Source organism: Pinus tabuliformis, chromosome 6 (assembly GCF_031772625.1).
Source record: "Pinus tabuliformis cultivar Carrire ecotype Pingquan chromosome 6, CPIR1, whole genome shotgun sequence".
Lineage (NCBI taxonomy): Eukaryota > Viridiplantae > Streptophyta > Pinopsida > Pinales > Pinaceae > Pinus > Pinus tabuliformis.
This window is the reverse complement of record NC_142292.1, coordinates 1,089,769,883-1,089,795,257: the sequence shown is the minus strand read 5'-3', so window position 1 is coordinate 1,089,795,257 and position 25,375 is coordinate 1,089,769,883. Positions and strand designations below refer to the sequence as shown.

The window sequence follows — 25,375 nt, the reverse complement described above, 5'->3', positions numbered from 1 at the left end:
AAAATTGTCATTCTCAAAACAAAATTCTAAAGTGGTACAGGGCAAAATAAAATTAAAATATATACATATATATATATATATATATATATATATAATTCTAAATTATTATTTTATAATAAATAATTTTAAAATTTAAATTTAAATAAATAACTAATTAAATTATTAATATTATATATATACATATTTTAAGATTTTAAAAACTAATAAACATACAAAATTTAAATATTAATAAAAAAAACAATACACATATTATATAATTGATATAAATTGTAATTATTAAAATAAAATTATAAACATAAAGTTATAAACATAAAATATTTTTTAATTTTTATTTATAACTTACAAATTATATTAATATACTATATAGTTTACGGCCCATGGGCCTACCTTATTTGATTTTTATTTAAAAAAAAAAAAAAATTAATATTTTACCCACACTTTAGTGATTATGTTTTTTGAGCACGCGTGGAAATGGTATTAATACATATCATAAATTAATAAATTAATACTTGTCGATGTATACCAACCATTTAATTATTGTTACATAGACTTAATCTCCTGCTTAATGATTAATTAGTGATTTAAAGTTCAATTAATTTAATAAATTTATATTTTGCATGGAGCTAGCAATTACGACGATAAAATCATTAAAGACACGTAATCCGGGATAACGTAAATTCATATAAAGTATTAATTAAAAAGTATAAATTCGAGGAAGGGAATAGAGATTGTGAAACGCATGGCCGTCGATTCCGTTTTGAAAGCCGAAATAAACAATAACGATAGCGATACCTACACACAGATTTATACAAAAACCAAACTAAGGAAAGCAAGCTATGAATGAATAGGTAGTTTTGCAGGCGGCGCATAAATATCTGATATCCAAATTCCTGTAAACCCGTTGGGTCAATTGTTTCCACAATTCAGGTCTGAGCACGCTGGACTAAGTGTTATGTGATAACGTATAACGTATATCACATATGTTAAAAAAAAAAAAAAAAAACCTACCGCATATATGTTATAAACTTATATTAATATATGTTAACGTATATCATATATGTTAAAAAATTAAAATAAAACACAAATAAAACCAACCTACCGCGTGCTGCAACCCTGCTCGACTCACGGCACCCACGACAGCAACGACTGCAACTGTGCTCGACTCACGGCGCCCACAACAGCAACGACTGCAACTGTGCTCGACCCACGACGCCCACGGGGAACCTGGTCTGTGGATTCTGCTCGACAAAGAACGCTGCACCGCTGGACCCACGACGCCGCACAGAGGAGCCGCACAGATGCATGCTCTCCCACGACGCTGCCAAGCAAACTCGTCCATGCTAAAATCGATTTCACTATCGCCCTTTTATAGATTTCTTTGCAGCTAAACTAGGAGTTAAACTAGAAGTTAAACGAGCAAAAAATTTCAATTAACTGAGTTATTAACTGTTAACTGAGAATCGAAACCCAACTGAACTGCGTGATGAACATTTTGTTAAGTGATCGTACGGATCCCACCGTATCCGTACTGTACCCGTTTCGGATTCGGGGATCCAAGGTATCACCGCATGCCCCCCGCGGATCCTGTAACATAGGTGTGTGTACATATATATATATATATATATATATATATATATATATATATATATATATATATATATAGCCTCAAGGGTTGGCTCAATTGGTCGAGTCCCCATCATTAAAGCACCTTTGCTATTGAGAGGTCACGGGTTCAATTCTCTCGACACCAGGTGTCGGGCTCCGTGGTTGAGCTAGTAGGAAGTGATCCCTTCGAGTGGATCTGCCTGGTACAAATATTTTGTACACGTCGCAGTCACCAATCACTAGGGTCCGTGAACCACTTTATATATATATATATATATATATATATATATATATATATATAATTCAAATTCATATGTATATATATATATATATATATAAATTCAAATTCATATTCATATTCAATAATAAAAATATATATATATATATATTGATCAGTACATAATTGAATTATGTAATGAAAAACATTAATCCATATTCATCATTCTAGGATCTACATTGATTTAAAAATTAAATTCATCATTCTATAATGTAAATTGATTTAAAATTTAAATCCATCATTCATCATTCTAGAATCTACATTGATTTAAAAATTAAATTCATCATTCTATAATGTAAATTGATTTAAAATTTAAATTTGCCATTCATCATTCTAGAATCTAATCAGTACTAAGCAAAATAGACTGTGGAACATACTTTAGTTTGAAGATTAGAATAAGAAATTGATATAACTAAAACTCAAAAGGGGTGGCTTCTGGGCGTCCCCTGTGTCCCCTTTTGATGAGTTGCACCCAGAAGCATCCCTTTGGGGAGAATGTGTCCCCCACACTAGGGAAACATTTCCGCCAGTGTCTCCCTGCATCTCCCCAAAAGGGGTATGTGGGGAAGCATTTCCCCTAGCATCCCCCCATCCCAAGTGCACGGGAACCGTGGAGTGAGTGCACACCACCATAGGGGATGCATCCCCGTGGAACATTGGTTTGAATTGCATGTATAGAAGTCAAGATTGCCTAATCTTAGCATATTTATATTCAGCTGATGGTAGAAGCAATGAAATTGAACATTTCTTCACTAAGTTCCCAGGGCCATAACTATAAGAGCAACTTCTTTATTGTGCAATACGATACAAGTTATTTTATCCATGCCAATTTTTCATTTAAAATTTCAGTGAACAGACCTATAACTTACAGTCAAGGAGACATATGTCCTTGGGTCCACTATTTCTGCTTCTTCAGAAAAATAAGTGCAGGTTCATAACTGCATGTGCTAAAGAAACTCCTTTTGTAACACTTAAAAGTGAACATTATAAAATGATAATATGAAAACACATGTCAATGGTAGATGATCAAAGAAAACCTAGATACAAATAGAAACCATCGGTCATCTATTTATCATGTACCAGTTGAAATTTCAGAATCCTACAATTCACATTTAGTGGCCCATATTCGCTGAAACAATAAAATTCAAATATATTATCAAAACAATCACACAAAAACATGCTGACCTGTTCTTTCCGAAGATCTCTACACCTTTTGCATATAAACCTTTCTCAATTGCACTCCAGCCACTGTCATCTTGTTTGGCACATGTTACAACCATTGAGTCCTTTCTACAAGATTCCCCATCTTCTTCCTTTTCAGTTGCAACACCTTGGATGTCAGGTTTAGTGTCATCCTGAAGCTCCATATTTTCTGCATTGTTATCCTCTTTGACAGTTGAATTTTTTTTTCTCAATAACTTCTTTGCTGACGATGTCTTGTTGTTCTTCTTATGTGGTGACCCCAATGTTTTAGCATTAGCTTTTTTTGAGTTTGATCTCAGGTTAATATCCACTGGTGAAACAACTCCAATAGCAATGCTGTCAATGTTTGAAGCCATCCTTTTTTGCCTTTTCCTCATACAGACTAAAACTCGTTCAGCAGTCCTTTTATTATCTTTCTTTGAACTCCCTGCAAGTTTTCCCTTCTGTTTACCCTTATGTGATGATTCGGACTGCTTAAAGTCGGAGCTGTCCTTCCCCACATCATATTCACCACAGCTGCTCTCAGTCACTGGCTTTTCATTTGAACAGCCACTTTCAGTTTGAGGAGCTTTTCCTGTTCTCAAACCACCACCAATTGAACCTTTCCTTCGAGTGCATACCTTAGGTACATCATTGCTTATAGAAAGAACAGGTTTTGCCTCACAAATGTCAGGAAGTGAATTTGCACCACTTGTTTCTTCAACTTTTGCAATCCGCTGTGCAGTATGAATGGATAACAGAATATTCATACAAATCAACATCAGTGGAATGTCATTAAGCAAATCATTGGCTTATTCAATACAGAATTTAGGCATATCAAAATAATATTGCAGTCACATTCATAATGGGAAAAAAAAAATCATAAATAGGATGAGTTAAGTAAACAACCAGACGATAGCAGTGAGTACCACATGGCATGTTACACTCTTCTTCTGGAGGCATCCATGGTGATTGTTTTTCACACTAGCATGACAAAACATCTATCAGTAAGAGTCATGATAGAGATAACACACAGAAAACCGAGAGAGCTGTTAAAATAACCAATAAGCTTCTCTTACAGGGAAAACAAGAGCCTGAGAACAACCATGCAAACGGCAATCAAATACCTGCAGGAATGAAGGATGGAATTATCATTCTCTTGTCTGTAACAACATAATATTTGTTCTCTAATTGCTTCAAACTACAAGCTCCAATGAAAGGGAGAACTTATACTAGGGTCTAACACAAATTTGAATCAAATAACTTGAGTCCTACCAGGCAACGACGACAAAACAGATTATCAAAGGAATCCATAGCTGCATCTAGATCCTTTCCAAGGAATATATCACCCGAGGCTAAATTTTCAACACCAGATCCATTGCCTCCACTCTCAGCGGATTCTTTTTGATGATCTTGTTCCATAAGAAAATCATACCTTGCCTGTATAAGACGTTTGACTTTGATTCATACCTCTGTAAAGGCAGCAAAAAATGAATGGGCACAAGCTAAGGAACTCAAATTATGCTACTTCACAACAAAAGAATTGCAGGCAGACTTAGGTCCCACCAATTAGAAAATGAAAAATTAATGCAGTAACACCCTTCTTTCCAGAAGGGGGCACATCGCATGATTTACCAGTATCCCATTACAGAATTAGCAGTGCTTGCATAAACAAGTTGATGGTCAAGTTTCACAATTGAAAGGATAAATTTTAATATAACTATTGTTTATTGCAAATGGATTGAAGGGCATCGTACTACCTTAATTTCAGAAGGCTTGACGACAAGGCATTGACTAAGGCTATCTAATACTGCCTGTGATAAACCCTGTTCCTGAATCATTATCCTGTTCAATATGATACAAGTTAATATGACGACAACAAGGATCAGATGAACAACCACCATAGTCCAAAAAATACCCTTCCAAACGACAATAAAAGATGTTTTTTTACATCAAAATGAACTAATAAATAATCACCTGAAATCATTCCAAAACAATCTACCCTAATTACAAGAAATATTTAATACAAAGAACAGCAATAGTTAATCTCTTGGCAGCCCATTGTAAATGGATTTCAAAATTATAATCAATTATTTTACAATTAATTTTCTGGTGCAGCTCAAACTTATCAAATCAAATGTTCCATACTAGAAAAACTTCCTCAACCAAAGGTGAAAAGGCATAGTCTCATAGCTGCTTCAAAATCCATTATTATGTCTGAAATATTAGTTTCCTTCATAGGGTTTTAAGAGGATGTGAATACCGGAGTAGAGATGGGAGGAGTTTGTGTCTGGCTCTGCTTCCCCACATCTCGCAATTATTTTGACCTTCTAGTGCTTACAAATTCCTTTCCTATAGCTTTTATTGGGTGTTGTTAATTACATCCATCTAAACAAGTCAATGTTCCACCAAGTTTCTGGGACGGGCAAATGCTAGAGCAGGGATACGTACCAGGGGGACATATATAAGCAACCCTGCAAATTAGGGAAATTTCGGGAAAATGCGGGGACGTTAGAGTCATAAAAATAATAAAATTATTAAAAATTTAATATGTAAAAATTAAAATTAAAATCCCACCAATATGTCAATAACTAAATTAGTAAATAGTAAATATTAATAAGTATGAAATGTACATCTAAATATGATCACCATTTCGAATTAGACTATTATGAATCAGAATTATCCAACGTTCCACCAAGACTCCGGGACGGGGAGATGTGGGTGCGGGGAGATGCGAGTGCGGGGAGACGCACAAGGGGGACGTGTGGGAGTACCCTCAAATTTTAGGGAAATTTAAGGGGGACACGGGGACGTCGGGGTATATATTTTTTTTCCTTTTTAATATATATATATATATATATATATATATATATATATATATCAAATTTCATATTCAATAATGAAAGCATAAATACAATGATACATACATAATTGAATTAAATAATGAAATACATTGATCCATACTCATCATGCTTACTAATACATACATGATTCATCCATAGACCACACGATTCAATAATGAAATACTCCAATTCATATTCGTTATTCATTATTCACCATTCTAGAATCTACATTGGTTTACAAATTAAATTCATCATTCATCATTCTCGATTCTAAATTGATTTAAAATTAGAATTCATCATCCATCATTCTAGAATCTAATTAGTACTAAGCAAAATATACTATAATAGATACTGAAATCTGAATACTGGAATAGTAAATTGATTAACTAAAACTCAAAAACAGTGGAGTGATGAGTCTACAAGTCACTCTAAGGTACAAAGAGGGCTTGGTCCTCTTGATTAAATACTAATTCCATACCCTTGTACATGACAAAATGCAATGGAAACATTGCAATCCATCGAATCCTGAATTCCTGAAAAACTGTTACGTCTGCTGGATTTTGAGTGGGATTTAAAATTCTACTTTCTCCATGTGAAATCCAATGAGGTTGGAACCACTCTCAAACATCCCAAGTCATTTCATGGTAAAGATAAAGGAGAATCTCACTTTTACTTTAAGAATTTAACATTACCATGAATTGCATAGCATTAGTAGGGAAATATGGTCTAATACTAGGTTTCCATGTCATATATCATTGTTTAAAAGCAAATTTAAGGGGGGATACATAGCCCATATTGAGGGGGGACGCCCAAGCGTCTCCCTTTTGGGGAGTCGCGTCCCCCACACTAGGGAAACATCCCCCCCCCCTGCATCTCCCCAAAAGGGGACGTGGGGAAACGTTTCCCCAGACGTCCCCTCGTCCCGAGTGCGTGGGGTGCGAGGGGTGCGTGCACCCAACCCTGGGGGACGTGTCCCCGTGGAACACTGGAATTATCATTTGACATTTCTCCAATCATCAATGCAAATCTAAAAGTAAATTACTAAATTGAATCCATCCTTTGACATTATGCAATGTTCCATCTAAATTCAAAAACTTGGCATTAATATTATGCAAGGTACATCTAGATTAAATTCATCATTTGACAATTGAAAATACGCAATGCACATTGAAAAGTAAATTCATCATATAATAATGACATTATGCTGAAGTCCAAAATAGCTATAGAATATCAAACTAACGTAAAAATAGAAAGCCTCCCTCTGGTGTCCCCCCATGTCCCTCTTGCATCCCCCACACAAAAGAGATGTGTTTTATCACCAGAAAAACTCCCCCCCAGAGTTTCCCCAATTTCCCCCAAAAAAGGGGACGTGGGGAAACGTTTCCCCAGCAGTTCCCCCGTCCCGGGAGCGTGGGGGAGTGAGGAAGCGCATCCCCCATAATGGGGGACACGTCCCCATGGAACACTGAAACAAATTCCACCACTGCAATACTCTTGATTTAGAAGTGAATCTAGAAGGTTGTTCGGCTAGGAAACCGAATTCGTCCTAAACCCCCTGCGAATCCCGAATCCGGCGAATCCGACACGATTCGGTCCGGATTCGTGTCCAAATCACAGGACACGTCGTGTCCGTTTCGGACACGTCGTGTCCATTTCGGACACGTCGTGTCTGAGGGCGTGTCGCGATTTTCAGGGGCGTGTCGCTATTTTAGGACACGTGTCCGGTTTCCAGGACTCGCTAAGCTCAGCACGGGTATGAAAAGGGCGTGTTTGCTCATTAATATTTTAATTTGGTAAGTGATTTGTGTTGTTGCAGCAAGGAGTAGAGCATTTTGGCAGCTTCATAATCAAGTCGAGGCCCTAGTATTGATATGCTATTCATGGTAATGTTAAATTCTTAAAGTAAAAGTGACATTCTCCTTAATCTTCATTTTCATCCTTTTACTTAAATTTTTAACATTACCATGAAATGACTCAGGATGTTTGAGAGTGGTTCCGGCCTCATTGGATTTCATATGGAGAAAGTAAAATTTTAGATTTCATTCAAAATCCAGCAAACTTATCAATTTTTCAGGATTTTAGGATTGGGGGATTGCAATGTTTCCATTGAATTTTGTCATGTATTAGGGTATGGAACTCGTATTTAATTAAGAGCACCAAACCAAGAGCTTCTGAATATGTCGCTCCCGCTCCCGTTTTCGCTCCCGCTCCCCGCTTTCGCTCCCGCTCCCAAGTAACACTGTTCCTGATGATATGGGTCTGGACACCATTGTTGAGTTGGCATTGGCCAACATGGATCTCAATGATCCAATGCTAGAGCCTGTTAGATTTGATGACTTAGAGGGGTCAGTCTCCATACCAGCATGCAAAGGCGACTATGGATACAAGGGAGGAGGAGGATGTAGAGGAGAGCAGTGGGGACCATGATGATGGGGACAGTGATGCTGATTCTGATGTTGATTGATGCCTTGAGGCTTGTATACCTGTAGTTGTTTTATATTTTCTATTTCTATTTGCCATTGGCATTGCACCAACACTACCTATGTAACACATTTTGATTTGATGACTTAATGAGAAAACTACAGTTGTCAGTGTGTTTATCTTACTATCTTGTAGTTGTAAGTTGTCTTTCAGTTATGAATTATGAATCATGATTTAAATTTTTAATAGATTTATCATTTATGTGACCAGTACCACTGACATTTATTTGAATTTTGTATGTACTATGCATGCTAATAGCTATAGATGAAGATCTATGTTTGAAATCAATAAATTTGTATCATTAATTAAAATTTGTGTCAGAAATATGATAATATCTAATTTTTAATATATATATATATATATATATATATATATATATTAATAAAATAATATATAACGTGTCCTGTTCCGGGGGGTCAGCGTGTCCCGAATCCGATACCACGAATCCCGAATCCTACGTGTCCCGAATCCCCGTGTCAGGTGACTTAGCTGTTCGGTCAATTGGGCATCACTACCTCATCATATGCAACATTCTAGGTTAACTTGCATTGTTGGCCAAGCTTTCTTTTATTGGATTGAGAGCTGCCCATTGAAAGGTGCAAAATCATTCACCCACTATTTGCTTACATAGCTAACTAAGTATTCTGAGACACTCCTTACATTAAGGAGTTCTTTTGCCATTAAAGTACAGACTACAATGCTCAGGTTATCACCTTCATGGATGTATTATGATTCAATACACTACACTTGCAATATGTCTGCGACAGTTCAGGGCCTATCAGAAGGCTCTAATAGTGCAACAAATTCCCTTACTAGAATCCAGTATATGCCCTCAAATGTAGGTTCCCAACATGTGGAGAATCAAGATTTCTCAAATCAGAATTCCCAGGCTTTTCTACACCCTATTTTAAAATTTAAACTTTGTGTTACGATTCTTGTAATTACCACTTTATTTACACTAATCTTGGTTGTCTCCGCTATAGACAACAGTGCTGAAGACCTCAATGGCACTAAAGAAAAACCCAGTAGAAATAGTATCTCTAGAAAACTCCAAAACAGGCCCCTGGTCTACCATAGCAACGTGGAGGGTTAGTTGAACAGATCAAAACTAGAATTTTAAAATTTAAAGGCAATGGTAAATGAATAACATGCACTGATAAATGAATTAAAGAAAATCTATGACGATTTTGCAGAGAGCTCGAAAATAGAATCTTGCCTTTCTGAACCCACACCTTTTTCTCCCAACACCATAAACAACAATCAACAAATGATAGTTGCCCTTCAAGGCTCAAGCAGAATCTGTGTAATGTCCCCTGTGGATTAATTGCCCATAGGAGGATGGAATAGCCTATCCAACCCTGTATGATATAGTCTTTGATAAAGGAAGAAACCCAATTATCCAATGATTTGGGGCAACATTGGGTAAATTTTGGGGTAGTTGAGGTAGCTGGGGTAAATTGTGTTTTCAATCTGATGACTCTGGAAGGCAATTTTCTGGGGGATCAAGGGGCATCAAACCTGAAGACTACACTGTTCCTAGCCTTTAAGGGGACACATCCCTGTTGTGTCACTTATTTTCAAAGGGGGCAAATTTTCTATCTTCAGTCCTATAATAAGGTTATTTAGGGATAATGGAACGTTAGAAGGGTTTTGCTTGGAAACAAGAGTGGACACCAGTGATAGGATAAGTGTTCAAGAGGACAGGAGTATAATGAACATGACCATTGTCCATAAGCAAACTGATGATATTGGAAAAGCAGCTGTGAAGATGGATCTGGGTAATAACAAGCTGGTTTGTGAAGCAAGCTTCAAACCAAATGCATACAACAATTATTATGCTCTAGGTGATATTGCTACAGTTGCCGCAGCTAATCTAGCATCCATCTCAGTTGCAGGTGGCAGATTAGTGAATAGGTGGAGACATTTTAAAAAGACTCTTTTAGCAACAACCTCAGAACAAGAAAAATATTTTCAGTTGCAGCTGTTAAATTTTGCTGGCCAACAAATAAGAAGAAATCAAGGGAACTACCAAAGGAAAGATAAGGGTGGTGTGGTTCACACAAATCAACCGCAAGTTGCCACAGAGCCAGCTTACTGAAATTGGCTGCATGTAATGTTGTTGCAGGTGCTGCAAATGTACATGGCAGTCTTCATCCAACAAAGAATGGAAAGGGTCATCTTCCTGCAGTTGCTGCATATATACAATACATTGAAAATTGTTCGCATGGTTTAGTGGCTGGCCCATGGGAGAATCTGGACTACAGTAAACATTGGCAAGGAGGTCTGGAGCAAGCTTCTACAGCAAAGGAAATTAGGGCATCTTCATTATAACTTGAGAAGAACATTCAGCTCATTGCACTAGCAAAAAGTTGGACTAAACATGTAGATCAGTGGTCCTCTCGAGTTTCTGCTAGTCGTATAGGCACATTTCAAGCGTTGATGATATGGATGTTTCTTATAATTGTGAATTGAATTTGTCTACAAACTTTGAACCAACTTCCTCTAAATAAATTGCTTCTCATGATGAATCGAAAGAAGCAATGTAGGAGCATGAACTCTGATAAAGAATGGAACATGGAAGCTAGTGGACACTCCATTTCCAACCAAACCAATTTGCTGCAAGTGGGTCTACAAGAACATATACAAATCAAATTGCTCACTTGACAAGCACAAAGCAAGGTTTGTGGCAAAATGATTTGCACAAAAAGAAGGTGTTGATCATGAAGAGACCTTTGCTACCACAGCAAAATGGGCCACCATCCAAACTCTCTTTGCCTTGGCATGTCAGAATGGATGGAAAGTTCACCAAACAGATGTGAAGACTACCTTCTTAAACGCAGACTTGAAAAAAAAAATCGAGTCTCAGCCAAAAAATTTTGGTATGGAGGGACAAGAACAGAAGGTATGCAAACAAGTGTGATCAAAATCATTTGCGAGCAAAACCAATAAAGTATTATAGTGGACCATATTCAATGTTAGCGGCACAAAACACTTCACACAAAGCCATGCCTTCAAATGTCTTTCCAGCTCCTCATGATTTGTAAGCAAGTTACCACACTTAGGCATGATTGTGCAGTTAGCCCCATTAGGTGCTTCAATCCCCAAACGGGAAGGACATTTCAGAGGTACACCTATCAATCCATAGATCCATGTGAGCCTTCAAGTGAGATAACAATAGCCACGGTACCAGCTGAAGGAGGTCCAACACCTTGAGTATAATAATCATAAGAGATAGCAATTGTGGAGACATGAGTTACCCCTTTCCTTGGCCTTCCACCCCTACGATGCAGTTTATCACTCATCGAGTGAAGTTGCAACATTCATAAGCCCATTTATTTAGATAGAGCAAGGAATGTTTTGGAACTAGTTGATGGCTAATGAGGGGAGTAGAGCACATGCTAGGCTTTTATCCAAATCCTTGTTCAATGTCCCAGCGATTTTGCACTTTTCATTTTCTTTCTTTTGTGGCTTCATGTGCTTTTATCTTTCTTTCCATTGCATTGACCTATTATCGAAAGTCTCGAAACCCTAACTCAGTGATGAGGACACAGGGAGCCAATTCAATGACTAGTGACAATGAACCCAAAGCATTTAAGAGGATATAAGGGAGACATGGAAGGTGGTAAATGTGGATTACCTTACTCAAGGCTTCCTATTAGTGGCCCTCCTAACGATGGAAAGAAAGGGCCTCAAAGAAGTATTGAAAAATTGGTATCTATGGTTAGTATTTTCATTAGCAAATCATTGGAGAAATTATGAATTTTACATGTTGACCAAGTTGGCCTCGAATGCACAAGTTAGCCCCACATGTGGAAAAGCCACCTCCTAAGACACATATAAATATAAGATCATTGGAGCTCATTTTAGCATTACAACACTCACACATTCGATTAGGAATAGCAAGAAGTTCACATGTGCAAAGAAGTCAAAGAAGTCTTTATGTTCTGCATTGACCATAGTTTTAAAACTCCGACTCCGACTCCAACTCGACCAAGGGTTGACTCCGACTCCGACTCCGACTCGGTATCGACTCGGCCAGCTCGATTTCAATGACTCGGTCGTTGTAAAAAATACATTAAATATTTATTTTTTATAAAAACACATAATTTTAAAGATTTTCATTCATGTTTCCAAACACACAGCATTAGAATATAGATAGAACACAACATATGATCAAAGTAGGCTCATGAATATATCCATTATATCAAAATGGCACCCAGTGCATTGTCCAATACATAACGATGATGATATAGAGATCAAAACAAAAACACATAACCAAGGAGGCTATAAATGACCTCTACAACAAAAGTCTGTGACCAGTACTACTGGCTACTGCTAGAGTTGCCAACATCATCTGGCTCAGTGTTACTTGGGAGCAGGAGCGAAAGTGGGGAGCAAGAGCGAAAACGAGAGCGGGAGCGACATTTTCAGAAGCTCCTGGTTTGGGAGCAAATCCCAGAGGAGTTCGACAACCAATGTCACTAACATCAAGGTACATAGAAGGATTGGTGCTCTTGATTAAATACGAGTTCCATACCCTAATACATGACAACATTCATTGGAAACATTGCAATCCTCCAATCCTGAAATCCTGAAAAACTGATAAGTCTGCTGGATTTTGAATGAAATCTAAAATTCTACTTTCTCCATATGAAATCCAATGAGGCCAAAACCACTCTCAAACATCCTTAGTCATTTCATGGTAATGTTAAAAATTTAAGTAAAAGGATGAAAATGAAGATTAAAGAGAATGTCACTTTTACTTTAAGAATTTAACATTACCATGAAATTTGAATAGCATATCAATAGTAGAGAGCATTTGAGTGTGTTAAATAGGGTTTCGGAGGGGGAAATGGACCCCAAATAACATTTAACTAATTCATAAAACACATTGGAGTCCAAACCAATCAGCAAACACCTTAAAAAATCATTAAAAAGTTGTTAAATCATTGTTTTACTGGGGTTACAGGCCGTTGTTTGTGACTCGGCCGAGTCAGTATGGAAACGGCCGAGTTGGCCGAGTCAGCCATGACTCGGCCAAACGAGCCGTTTCTTCTACCGAGTCACTCCTGAGGGCAACAAAACGGATCAACTCGGCCGTTTCGGTTTCGAAACGGCCGAATTTTAAAACTATGGCATTGACAAGCCTTTATTCTTCTCTTTGACCAATGTTGACTTAGGAGATATACCTTATGTTTGACCAATCTCTTTGACTATTTTGAAGGCCGAATATTCCAGGGATATGTTGACTTTGTTTGACCAAGATTCTACTTTTTCTCTAGGTAATTGACCGCTAAACCTGAGCCTTTGATCAAGACTTCAAGGTTTCGTTGATTGTGGCTTTGACTGAATTTTGGCCCTATATTTTGAGCTACCTCAAGCCGAAATTGACCCCTCTATTGCAGACTTGACTTTGACCAGCATTCGTTGCACTTTCTCTCTCCTTTAATTGGTTTGACTTGGTATTTGTTGAGGTCAGAATTTGGAAACTTGTTAGAAAATTCTCATGTACTTTTGATGAAATAAATTTCTCTCTCACAAGGAAAGATTGGATGGGTTTTCCCCTTGTGGTTTTTGCCCTAGTTGATAGCCCAATATCTAGTGTCTCTTGTCTCTTGCTTTATTATTTACTAAGATATCTATTTCTCTATTGAATAAAGTGAATGGTTGAAGATTTTCTTGTATAGCTACTTAATGATTAGAATGTTAAAAGAAGATTATTGTATCATTGGAAGTAGTTATCAAATGTGAAAATTTGTACTAGTCTTGATTTCACTAGAAAATCAACATGGTATCAGAGTTTTGGTGAAGGGAAAGAGATGTGAAATCACCTTGAAAAGCATTGAGAGCACCTTAAAGAGATTTGGGATTCTTCATCTTTTTTATTTTGGTTGGTCGTCTTCATCATCTTCATCATGAATTCCTTCATGAAGGCAGAAAACAAGCCTAGAGGATCTACAAATTACAGGGCAAGGAAGGTTAGGATTGACCTAGTACTTGCAAGGTACAAGTGCTTGTGTATTGTTACAAGAAAAATTACTAAACCAACTGACGAACCAGGAAAAGACAAATTGTAGGAAGATGGCATCTTGGCTAGAAGCATCATTATAGAATCTATTAGGGATAATCTAATTCCCTATATTGTTTGTTAGTTTGTGTAGCATCAGATGTGTTTTAGCCACGAAATTTGGTGGAGAGGCTAGAATGCATGAGATCTACAAAACCCAAAAATCGTTTCTGGAAATTCCACCTAGAGATGACTTAATTTGACTATTAGCCTATTTTTTAATGTTTCCTAAGTCTAAACTTAGGAAAACTTGCTAATTAATCAGAATTAATTAAGTCAAGGTGAGAATAATCTAGAAACTCACACAAAATGACTTCACAATGATCATAGCCCTTTATTAAGTTTTAATCTTGATCGTCAGTGCCCCAACAGAGTATTATAAGAAGAACTCGATGGGCACCTAGAGAATACACTTAAGCAATTCGATTTCCTTAGCAGATCGATTTCCAGACAATAGCAAAAGTTGTCGAAGAGCTAGAGATCAAAGTAGAGATAGTGAGGGACAAGGATAGTGAGGCTAGAGGAAGTTTTCCAGCTCCAGCAAGGGCATTTGCAAAGAGGCCGAAGGTTCTCCAGGAGGTCGTTCAGTCCTAGCGCAGAAGCCTCAAAAGGCAGTTCAATTTGCTAAGAAGGGAAGATGTCATCAGTTCCAAAGGTCGGGAAGGAGTCCCAAAGTGTCAGAGAAGAATTTTCCCAACCAACAACAAGCAAGACGACTTGATTAGTAGACAATTCGGGTAGCGGGGAGCTTCAGGTTGACACAAGGCCTGTGCAAACCCAGTTGGACGACATACTTTTCAGAGGCAGTCCAGTTCCAGAATTGCCCGAATTGAGGTTAATTTCCCTTTAGATATTTTTGTCAGTATTTTCTCTACAGGATTGCCAGATTCGGCATCTAGACTTATTGTACTTAGATGTTTCTCTCTATTGTATAATAATAAAACCCTTACCTGTTGGGTTTTTCCGAGGACATTTGTCCAAAAATAATTGTCATATTTTTATGTGTGTGCTAGATTTTCTCAGTTTCTAGCACTATTTATTTCCGCAATTTTATTTGTGAAGTTTGCAATAGTGAAATATAAATGATTCTGATTCATATGGGATGCACATGAATATATATGTTTTTCTTTAAAATATGAATATTATATGTCTTTTTGGTAAACAAGTTTTTTTCGGTTTTTACCGGTTCCAACTGGGTCCTGGTCCACAAGGTTTTTCGGTTCGATCACCAGTTCGGTTCTGATAACATTGACTGCAGCACAGATGCAGCATCAGAGTTGTGCAGTCATTGGTGGGCAGCAATAGCTAGACATCAGCAGAATGACATGGAGATAAGACAGAGACAAAGTGTTGTGACAGGGTGTGCAGCACTAGAACACAGTCCTCACTAAGAGGGAGTGTTAGTTTTTGTAGCACCAGATGTGTTGTAGCCACGAAATTTGGTGGAGAAGTTAGAATGCATGACATCTCCAAAACCCAGAAATCATTTTTGGAAATTCCACCTAGAGATGACTTAATTAGATTATAAACCGTTTTTTTAATGTTTCCTAAGTCTAAACTTAGGAAAACTGGTTAATTAATCAGAATTAATTAAGTCAAGGTGAGAATAGTCTAGAAACTCACACAAATCAACTTCAAGTCTAAACTTAGGAAAACTAGTTAATTAATCATAATTAATTAAGTCAAAATGAGAATAGTCTAGAAACTCACACAAATCAACTTCAAGATGATCCTAGCACTTGATTAAGTTTTAATCTTGGTCGTTCGTGCTCCAACAAAAGATTACAAGAAGTAGATGAGCTCTTGGAGAATAATCTTTAGCAATTCGATTTCCTTGGCAGATCGATTTCCAGAGAGCAGCAGCAGTTGTTGGAGTGCTAGATATCGAAGCAGAGATGGTAAGGGGCAGGGCCAGTGAGGTTGGAGGAAGTTTATGAGATCCAGTGACTGCATTTGCAAAGAGACCGAAGTTTATCCAGGAGGATGCGTAGTCCTAGCACAGAAGCCTCAGAAGGCAGTTCGATTTGCTAAGAAGGGAAGACATCTTTAGTTCCAGAGGTCGAGAAGGAGTCCCAAAGTGTGAGGGAACAACATTCCCAGCCAGTAGCAGGAAGGACAGCTCGATTAGCAAATGATTCGGGCCATCATTGCAGTGGGGAGCTTTAGGTTGATATAGGGCTTGTGTAGACCAAGTTCGACAGCTTGCTTTTCAAAGGCATTCTAGTGTCAAAATTGCCTGAAATGAGAGTATTCTCCCTCTAGATATTTTTGGCAGTATTTTCTTTGCAGGATTCCCAGATTCGACATCTAGATTTATTGTACTCAGATTTTTCTTAATGATGCATAATAATAAAACCCTCAGTTGTTGCACCGGTTTCCCAAGTTGGTTTTTTCCGGGGACATTTGACCAAAAATAATTGTCATCTTTTTTTGTGCGCTAGATTTTCTTAGTTTCCAACGCTATTTAATTCCACAATTTTATTTGTGAAGTTTGCAGTAGTGAATTCTTCATTATTTGTCTAGGCGAACAAATTGTTAATTAATTTACAATTAGAAGAATAATTTCAAGTCATTGCAATAAAATTTCGTACCGAAATTTTCTGAGCTGCAAAATAAATTCATAACGTCGAAATTTTCACATTGTTGATCATCAAATTTCAAAAGAGATGAGTGATGTCGTTACTGGATTGCACACTATCAACAACATCGATGAATCTTTAAATCTAGGGGGTCAACTTTGCAATATCAAGATGACAAAGAACGATATTGTGGTATCATACTTTATTAGAATTTCTCAAATAAGAGATCAACTCAAAGTCATTAATAAGAAAAGTATCTGACAAAGAATTGGCAGTGGTGGCTTCGGGCAGTTTGCCTAAATCTTGGGATCCTTTTGCAGCAAGTATTTGTGGACGAGAAAATGCACCTACTTTTTATAAGCTATGGGCCTCTTGCACTCAAGAAGAATTAAGACTCCTTTACAAAGGCCAAATTAAAGATCCAAGTGAAGAAGCTTTTGCAGCTCATTCCAGGAGTAACAGAAGAAGACCTAATTTTGGTAGACTTCAAAGAAGTTATGGTAGAAGACCCAATACAAAACCTGCTCCAAGATTTGCTCCAAGAAGGGAACCTGCTCCACAAAGAGGACATCCTCCTCCCTCTCAAGATAGATGAGATAGAAACGACCTGACAAATGTTCAATGTTATCGTAGTCAGGCATATGGTCAATATCAAAGTAACTCTCCTCAAAGGAATCAAAAGGATGATTATCAAAGGAAAGGAGAACGAAAGAGGAAATTGAAGCATCATGCTTTTGCAGCTGACCTTGGTGAATACTCTCATAAGAGGAGGCCTGGAAAGAACGATTTTGATGATGAATACTCATTTTATGACGCTTTTATAGGTTTTATCGTAGGTCACGATGGAATATGGTTGGTTGACAGTTGTGCCTCTAAGCACATCACTAGAAGTCAAGAACATCTCTCTGAATTGGTCAAAAAGAAGATAGCTCAAAGGGATGAGCTTGTAGATAATGGTAAATACGAAATCAAGGGCATTGGTTCGTCATCCTTCCAATTGGAATCAAGAGGTAATATATCAATTGACAATATTCTATATGTTCTTGATTTGAGGAAGAATTTGTTGTCTAGTTCTTCTCTTGAAGACAAAGGATTTACAAATGCTTTCGTGGATGGACAACTTCCAGTATGGAAGAAGAATGCCTCTTTTGAATCTACCAAGGTCATTTGTGTGCGAATTGGACGACTATATCATCTCCTTGGACACTCAATTCAAGCCCTATTACATAACACCATTGATCTTTGTGAGTTGTGGCACCGAAGGTACGCTCATGTTCAATATAAAGCATTGTCTAGAATGAAAGGTTTTGTTAAAGGTATACCAAAAATCAAAGTTGAAAATTATGGAGTTTGCAAGGGATGTCCCCTTGGGAAGAATGTTAAAGGAATATGTACTAACAGTGATAGTAGATCCAAAGGAATCTTGGATGGTGTGTATTATGATGTTTGTGGGCATAGTGTCTGACAAGACCATTGGTGGCAATTTATATTATGTCTCTTTCATTAACAAATGCTCTCGCAAAACATGGATTTACCTCTTCAAGTTCAAGGACCAAGTATTTGAAAAGTTTCGTGAATTCAAAGCACAAGTTTAGAATGCTATTGGAAGAAGGATCAAGACATTTTAAGGTCTGTCAATGGAGGAGAATATGTATCCAAAGAATTGATTGCTTTTGTTGCGAAATTTTGGTAGCCACAGTCTATATTTTCATCCAAAAGGAAAAGGTTAATTAAATTTGAAATAATGACTCAACAAATACTCAAGTCGGCCCCTAAAATGATCAAGTCGACTTGCCCAAGAGACACAACTACTCGCACGGACAATCAGCTATATATTGAACCTATTCACTCCCCTTCTAGGCAGATTTTGCATCATCTTCTCTGAGGTGTGCGAACAAGTCTAAGGCACTCTTCTCTGAGGTAAAGCACTCTTTCCTGTGGTATGCAAGCCTCTTTGTGGCAATGTTTCCCGTGGTATGCTAGCATGTTTGTGGCAAAACCTTATGTGATATACGAGTTGCATCTTCTGTGCTTTGCGAGTTATATCTTCTATGGCATGTGAACCACTCCTTGCTTGTTCCTTCTATGGTATGTGAACCTCTTTGTGGCAATGGTATGCGAGCTTCTTATGGCATTATTCTCTACAGTACATGAGTTTTTCAATGGCTCCTTATATCTGTGGTAAAGCGAATTATGTCACTACTTTTCTATGTGATTGAAGGACGAAGTTTTGTTCTTATGATGTTATCAAAGAGATGATTTTGACTGATGTAAAAATTGACAAATTGAACTCTCTCTCTCATAACGAAAAATTGGTTGGGTTTTCTCGTTGTGCTTTTGGCCCTGACCTAATTTCCGGCATCTAATGTTTCATTGATTAATTGTGATCTCTATTGCTCTATATTGTTAATGGTTGTAATTTTTCATGTGTAACTAGTTAATGATGATTGGAATAATCTAAAAGTCAAATTGAATCCTCTAAAGAATTTTGTTGCATCATTGGAAGTAGTTACCAAATTTGCAAAATTGTTCTAACCTTCTTTGCACTAGAAAAATAACAGGGTATTAGAGTTATTGTGAAGAAGGAACATTGAGATCACTCTTGAAGAGAAGCCTTCCTACACTTCAGAAGATTAATCATCCTCTCTTAAGGAAGATCTGAAGAAGGCATCATATTTTTGTTTACTCTAGAAGACCTAATCCTCAGAAAATTCTATGTTGAATGGGAGCTTTTCTCAACCAAAGGAAAAAGAAGAAAGTATACAGTCTCCAAATTTAGGATTTGAAAACCTATGATCTATCTGAGTTGCAAGGCATGATTCTAATCGATCTTTCCGTGATAGTCCGAGTTATGTCTTATCCAAGACTGAGTTCTATTTCTACTCTTGTTCTCTCTGAAGGAGGTCCGAGTTACCTCTGTGGAAAGGCTCAAATGTTGGAAATATTGAGAGGGGGGTGAATTAGTGTTTCTTATCAATTAGTATGGTTTTAATTTCACAAAGCATTAATTGTTATTAGCATCAAATAAACATAAACATTCATCAACACCATTCAACAATGCATAACAATAAAGACAATAAACATAGATATTTTTAGGTGGAAACCCCTCTAGGACAAAAACTACCGAATGTTTATTAATATTTGTCTACAAAATATTTACATCAAGTTTTCATCTCCAACCCCCTCTCTGAGGGAGTGTAGTCCAAGCTCCCCAAAAATAAGCCCTTATCTTTTGGTCTAGCTACAAACTTTTCAAGCCATAATCAAATATTGAGTTTGAAATGATTTTCTAAAGGATGGTTTGGTAACAAGGAAAGGACTAATACTTTTGTTTGAAGATCAAAAGACTTGTTTTAGGAAGGTTGAACTTCTATACCTCATTCTGCAATAGGATCATTTATTGCATCAAAAGTTGTTGACTTGTTTGTGTGGAGTGTCAACGGAAACCTCTGTGGAAGGTGACTAAGAGCCGAATCCTTTTGTTCGTGTGAGATGTCTGACATTATCGCTATGAGATAAAATTTGAGCTTAGTATACCTATGATCTTTGAAACTCAAGTCTAAAAGTGAAAGTACCATCTAAGCCTTCATGTGGAACCATGCAATGTACTCTCTATGGAAAAGTGTGGGTCTGTGATCAACATCACACAGTGAAACTTTGCTTACAATGTGAATCCTTGCAACAAAATTCGAGGTTCCTAATTCAAGCAAGTCATTCTTGTGAAATTTGAAGTTTGGAGAAAGCCTGGAACATAAAATCAAGGTATGTATTATTGTCATGTTTTGGAGATCAAGCACAAATCTAGCATGAAGGAAATGAGTGTCTTTTAAAACTTGGAAGGCTTGTCAATAATTTTAAGTTCAGGTATGATGAAGTCCTCTCATCATTTTTTTTATTGATAACCCTCATGGAAAATATTGTTGATAACTTACACAAAAGTTGCTTTGACATGATATTGAGTATCTGAGGTTTTAATGCCTCCTTTGATGCAAGACATGTATATCTATTATCTAGAATACCTGAGCTCCTATCCTCTGTCAGGAAGGACTGAATATAGGCTTGAGTTTTGCATCATAATTTTCTTTGGCTCTAATATGCCTCAAAGATTGAAACTGTTGTGCTCTCATCCAAATATGAGTGGTATGACCTAATTTCAATAAGCTTGAAGTACCATGTCTTTGAAGAAGTGTAACCATTTGATGATAGAATGTCATTCGAGAACTTAATGAGGGTTGTATAAGACATGGTCTTGGACATCACGTTGGAAGACGTATCTCCTGTGGATGATTAATCCCATTTTCTTATGATTATCTCTCCAGAATAAAGTACAGTTGAAGAAGGTCGTGTCTTCTCAAGGTTGAAGTACAACCTACTTGATTGAGGAACTCGAAGGAATCATGCTTTGAAATTTTGAACAAAGAATGCAAAGTCACCTTATTGAACTATGCCAAAATCTCAAAGATATCACTTGTGTAAGCCTCTTTTCAAGCCATGAAAACCAAAGTATCTCTCTTGTCTCACTGAGTGGTTGCATAAATATTTTTTGTTACAAGGCTTGGAACTTGTTGATGCTGAAAGAAGGGGTCCATGATCAATAATCATCATTGAAAACCTAGGGACGTTTTCCGTTCAAAACCCTAGCAAGATTTTGAACAAGGAAGCGGTTTGCGGAAAAAACCCTGGGATTCATCATCCATAATGTTGATATTGAAAGAATTATTAGGATTTGGAGTCAAAATCCTGGCTAAACAATTGTAAACCCTATCTAGACAAAAGGTGTTGGAGAAGAAATCCTAGGTATTATGAATTGATTGCTTCTACTTGAAAGATGAAATCCTAGCTCCAACAAAGAAGGAATGACATCACGATGATGATGTGGATGAAGTTTTGCAAGAAGACTAAAGATCAAGAGGGAGTTGACATGTTCTCAAAAGATAAGTGTCATGTATTTCTTTTATTTTTAAATTGTTATTGATGATGTGGACTCCTTGATGATGAGGTTTATGATGTCGACTCCTTCAAGATGATGTGAATGAGGTTAACTCCATGATGAAGTGGATGAGGTTGATTGAATCTGAAAAAGCTAAGATCAAGAAGCAGTTGACACATTCTAAAGAGATAAGTACTTTTGCTTGATCGTTTCTTTAGTTGTTTCATTATGAGTCTCTTGTCTTTGTATATCTTGCCTGGTTGTATTTGTTCTTCCATGGCCTCCTAGCGAGGATTTCAGGTACATAATGAAGACAGCCAGCTCATGGCAATCGTTGGAAAAGGATGGAAGAACAATGTGACAAGAAGACTCGTGATTGGATGAGCTTTGTACTCAAAGGGAGCAAATAAGATCAACGTAAATTGAAGAATGTTTTGATCTATGACAAAAAGAAGCCAGTTATGAGTTTCAAGATGAAGTTGGCTAGATGTCTTGAAGAATGACGTTGATCCAAATCTGTTGAAGATGAACCCATGATTTCTTTGCTATGTATTGATTATATGTTTCTGACAAGGATTGAGGTCTTCTTAATCCAATGCAAGAGGGAGATGATTGAAGAATTGTAAGATTAAAAGTTGGCACGAGCTTGGCAAAATCCCTGTTGAGGTTGTGGCATAATGGACTAAGAGTCCATGGACACTTTCTTGAGGAAAAATTTGAAGAAGTGCGAGAACCTGCTTTTGATTTGTTGAATCCCCCTCTAATTGGCTCATTGAACGACTTGATGCATGGAATTGTTGCCCTTATCTGGGCTGGATGTATTCTGGGTAGTATGTTGGACTGAATGACATGGATGTTCCTGTTGCATGTCGCACAATTGAAATTAGAAATGTAAGTGATTTGTGAAGCAGTTTGGCTTCTAAAGCTATACGTTGATCTATTTGATCTTGTGATGGAATCGACCATGGTATATGTGTATGTTGATGAGCACGTATATGACCCTGTCTAAAGTTGAATGAATAGTTGGATGTTGTTGTTTGTTGGATTCAACCATGACACACTTTTCTATTGATGAGCGGGTCCTTGATGTTTACTCCTATCAGAAGCCATTTATTGTCTGTTGAATTCGACCATGGCACACTTTTCTCTGAGGAAGTCATTGATGTTTATGTGAGAAGCCTAGAATGGTAGAGAATTCCTTTGGAGAGGGAGCATTGATTGACAGCATCACGAATCTTCCTTGTGTAGCGACAAGGAGGCCTATGGAATGGTCGCGAATATTGTCACTCCCTTAGGTCAGTTCATTGTGAGGCCAATGACTCTGGTCAAGGAGCTTGGTTCTGGGGCCTACAGTGATCCCTTAGGTCTTTACCAAGAGATCAATTTGTTCGGGGACACTGATTTTGCCATCTCTCCTTTAGTTATTGACCAAGAGACCTATGGTTTGGTTGTGGAGATTGATCTTGGGACCTATGGTTTGGTCAAGAAGGATGAGTTCTCTCCCTTGGGTCGTGAACCAAAAGACTATATAGTCAAGGATTGAGATAGTGATTCCTCCCTTAGGTCGTGGACCAAGAGACCTTCTTTGTGGTCATGTAGAGGTACCCTATGTATATGTTTGGTTTGGCCTCAATGATTGATCCCACTAGTCAGTAGGGCGTTGACTTGGATGCCATAGGGTTCTAGCTTTTGGGATGTGTTGGATGTTATGTATCTTTCCTTATGATGAGACTAATGATCTCTCCCTTGGGTTGTGGTTATGAGACCTATGGATTGGTCAAGGAGATTGATCTTGATAGAGAGAGAGATTTTTACTTGTGATCTCCCCCTTAGGCCATGGCTGTGAGACCTATGGATTGGTCAGGGAGAATGATCTTGAGAGAGAATGAAAAGTACCTCCTTGGCTAAAAGGGAGTGTTGTAAATTTTGGTAGCCATGGCCAATATTTTCATCAAAAAAGAAAAGAAAAATTAGATTTGCAGCAATGACTCAACAAATGCTAAAGTCAGCCCCTAAAATGATCAGGTTGGCCTGTCAAAGAGACACGACTATTCGCATGGACAATCAACTATATAATGAGCCCATTCACCCCCCTTCTAGGTCGATTTCATATCATCTTCTATGAGGTATGCAAGAAATTCTAAGGCACTCTTCTTTGAGGTATGCGAGAAAGTCTAAGGCACTCTCTCATGTGGTATGTAAGCCTCTCTATGGCAGAATCTACTGTGATATGTGAGTTGTATCTTATGTGATTTACGAGCTATATCTTATGTGGTATGCAAGCCTCTTTGTGGTTGTTTATCCTGTGGTATGTGAGCCTCTTTGTAGCAATGGTATGTGAGCTTCTTGTGGCATTACTCTCTGCAATATGCAAGTTTTTCTATGGCTCCTTATCTATGTGTTAAAGCAGTATGTGAGTTTTTCTATGACTCCTTATCTTTGTGGTAAAGCAAATTTTGTGGCTACTTATCTATGTGATTGAAGGACAAAGTTTTGTTCATATGATATTATCAAAGAGATAATTTTGACTGATGTACAAATTCATGAATTGAACTCTCTCTCATAAGGAAAGATTGGTTAGGTTTTACCCTTGTAGGTTTTGCCCTGGACATTGGTTTAATTTCTGGTATCTGTTGTATAATTGATTTATTGTGATCCCTACTGCTCCATATTGTTAATGGTTGTAATTTTCCATGTGTAACTACTTGATGATGATTGAAATAATCTAAAAGTCAAATTGAATGCTCTAAAGAAGTTTGTTGTATCATTGGAAGTAGTTACTAGATTTGAAAATTTGTCTTGCCATTTTTGCACTAAATAAACAACAACACTCTGAAGGATGTTGGAATTAGAGGGGGTTGATAGTTCCCTACTATCCTCAACAAAATGGAATTGTCGAAAGGATGAATAGGACTATAATGGAAGCTGCCAAGATCATGCTTCATCATCAAGATTGCTTATGTTTCTTTAGGGAGAACCTGCAAGTACAATTGTTTATGTTCAAAATAGATGCCCACATCAAGTATTGGACTACAAGACTCCTAAGAATGTTTTCACATGTGAGAGACCAAAACTTGAGCAATTAAGAATCTTTGGTTGCCCTATTTATATTCATGTGCCCAAGGAGAAAATGACAAAATTGGAACCATCTAGGAATAAAGGAACTTTTGTGTTGGCTACAGTGAAAGTTCAAAGGCCTTCAGGGTCTATGTAATAGGACAACATTTATTGATACTCGCAAGGATGTTATCCAAGGGTTCACACTTGGACTTTGATGACGAGATACAAATGGCTTCATATAATGCGGAATAAAATTCTAAAGAACCTGAATCGATGGAACAAGACCCTCATGAAGAATCTAAAGATCATGAAATTGTTGAATCTCAAAGAGTCTTTGTACCTGAGACTAGA

General features: G+C 37.4%; 1 protein-coding gene across 2 annotated transcripts in view; it reads right to left on the bottom strand.

The window, feature by feature from the left end:
- LOC149262702 (histone-lysine N-methyltransferase CLF-like) overlaps positions 1-25,375 on the bottom strand; it is a 287,901-nt gene that overhangs the window by 112,800 nt on the left and 149,726 nt on the right. For both annotated transcript variants that reach the window (XM_089425080.1, XM_089425082.1), the window contains 5 exons: positions 4,825-4,909; positions 4,340-4,504; positions 4,144-4,191; positions 3,974-4,048; positions 3,068-3,801 (listed from right to left, as the gene is read on the bottom strand). In XM_089425080.1, the coding sequence (XP_089281206.1) occupies positions 3,068-3,801; positions 3,974-4,048; positions 4,144-4,191; positions 4,340-4,504; positions 4,825-4,909 (1,107 nt within the window). The remainder of the gene's footprint in view (positions 1-3,067; positions 3,802-3,973; positions 4,049-4,143; positions 4,192-4,339; positions 4,505-4,824; positions 4,910-25,375) is intronic.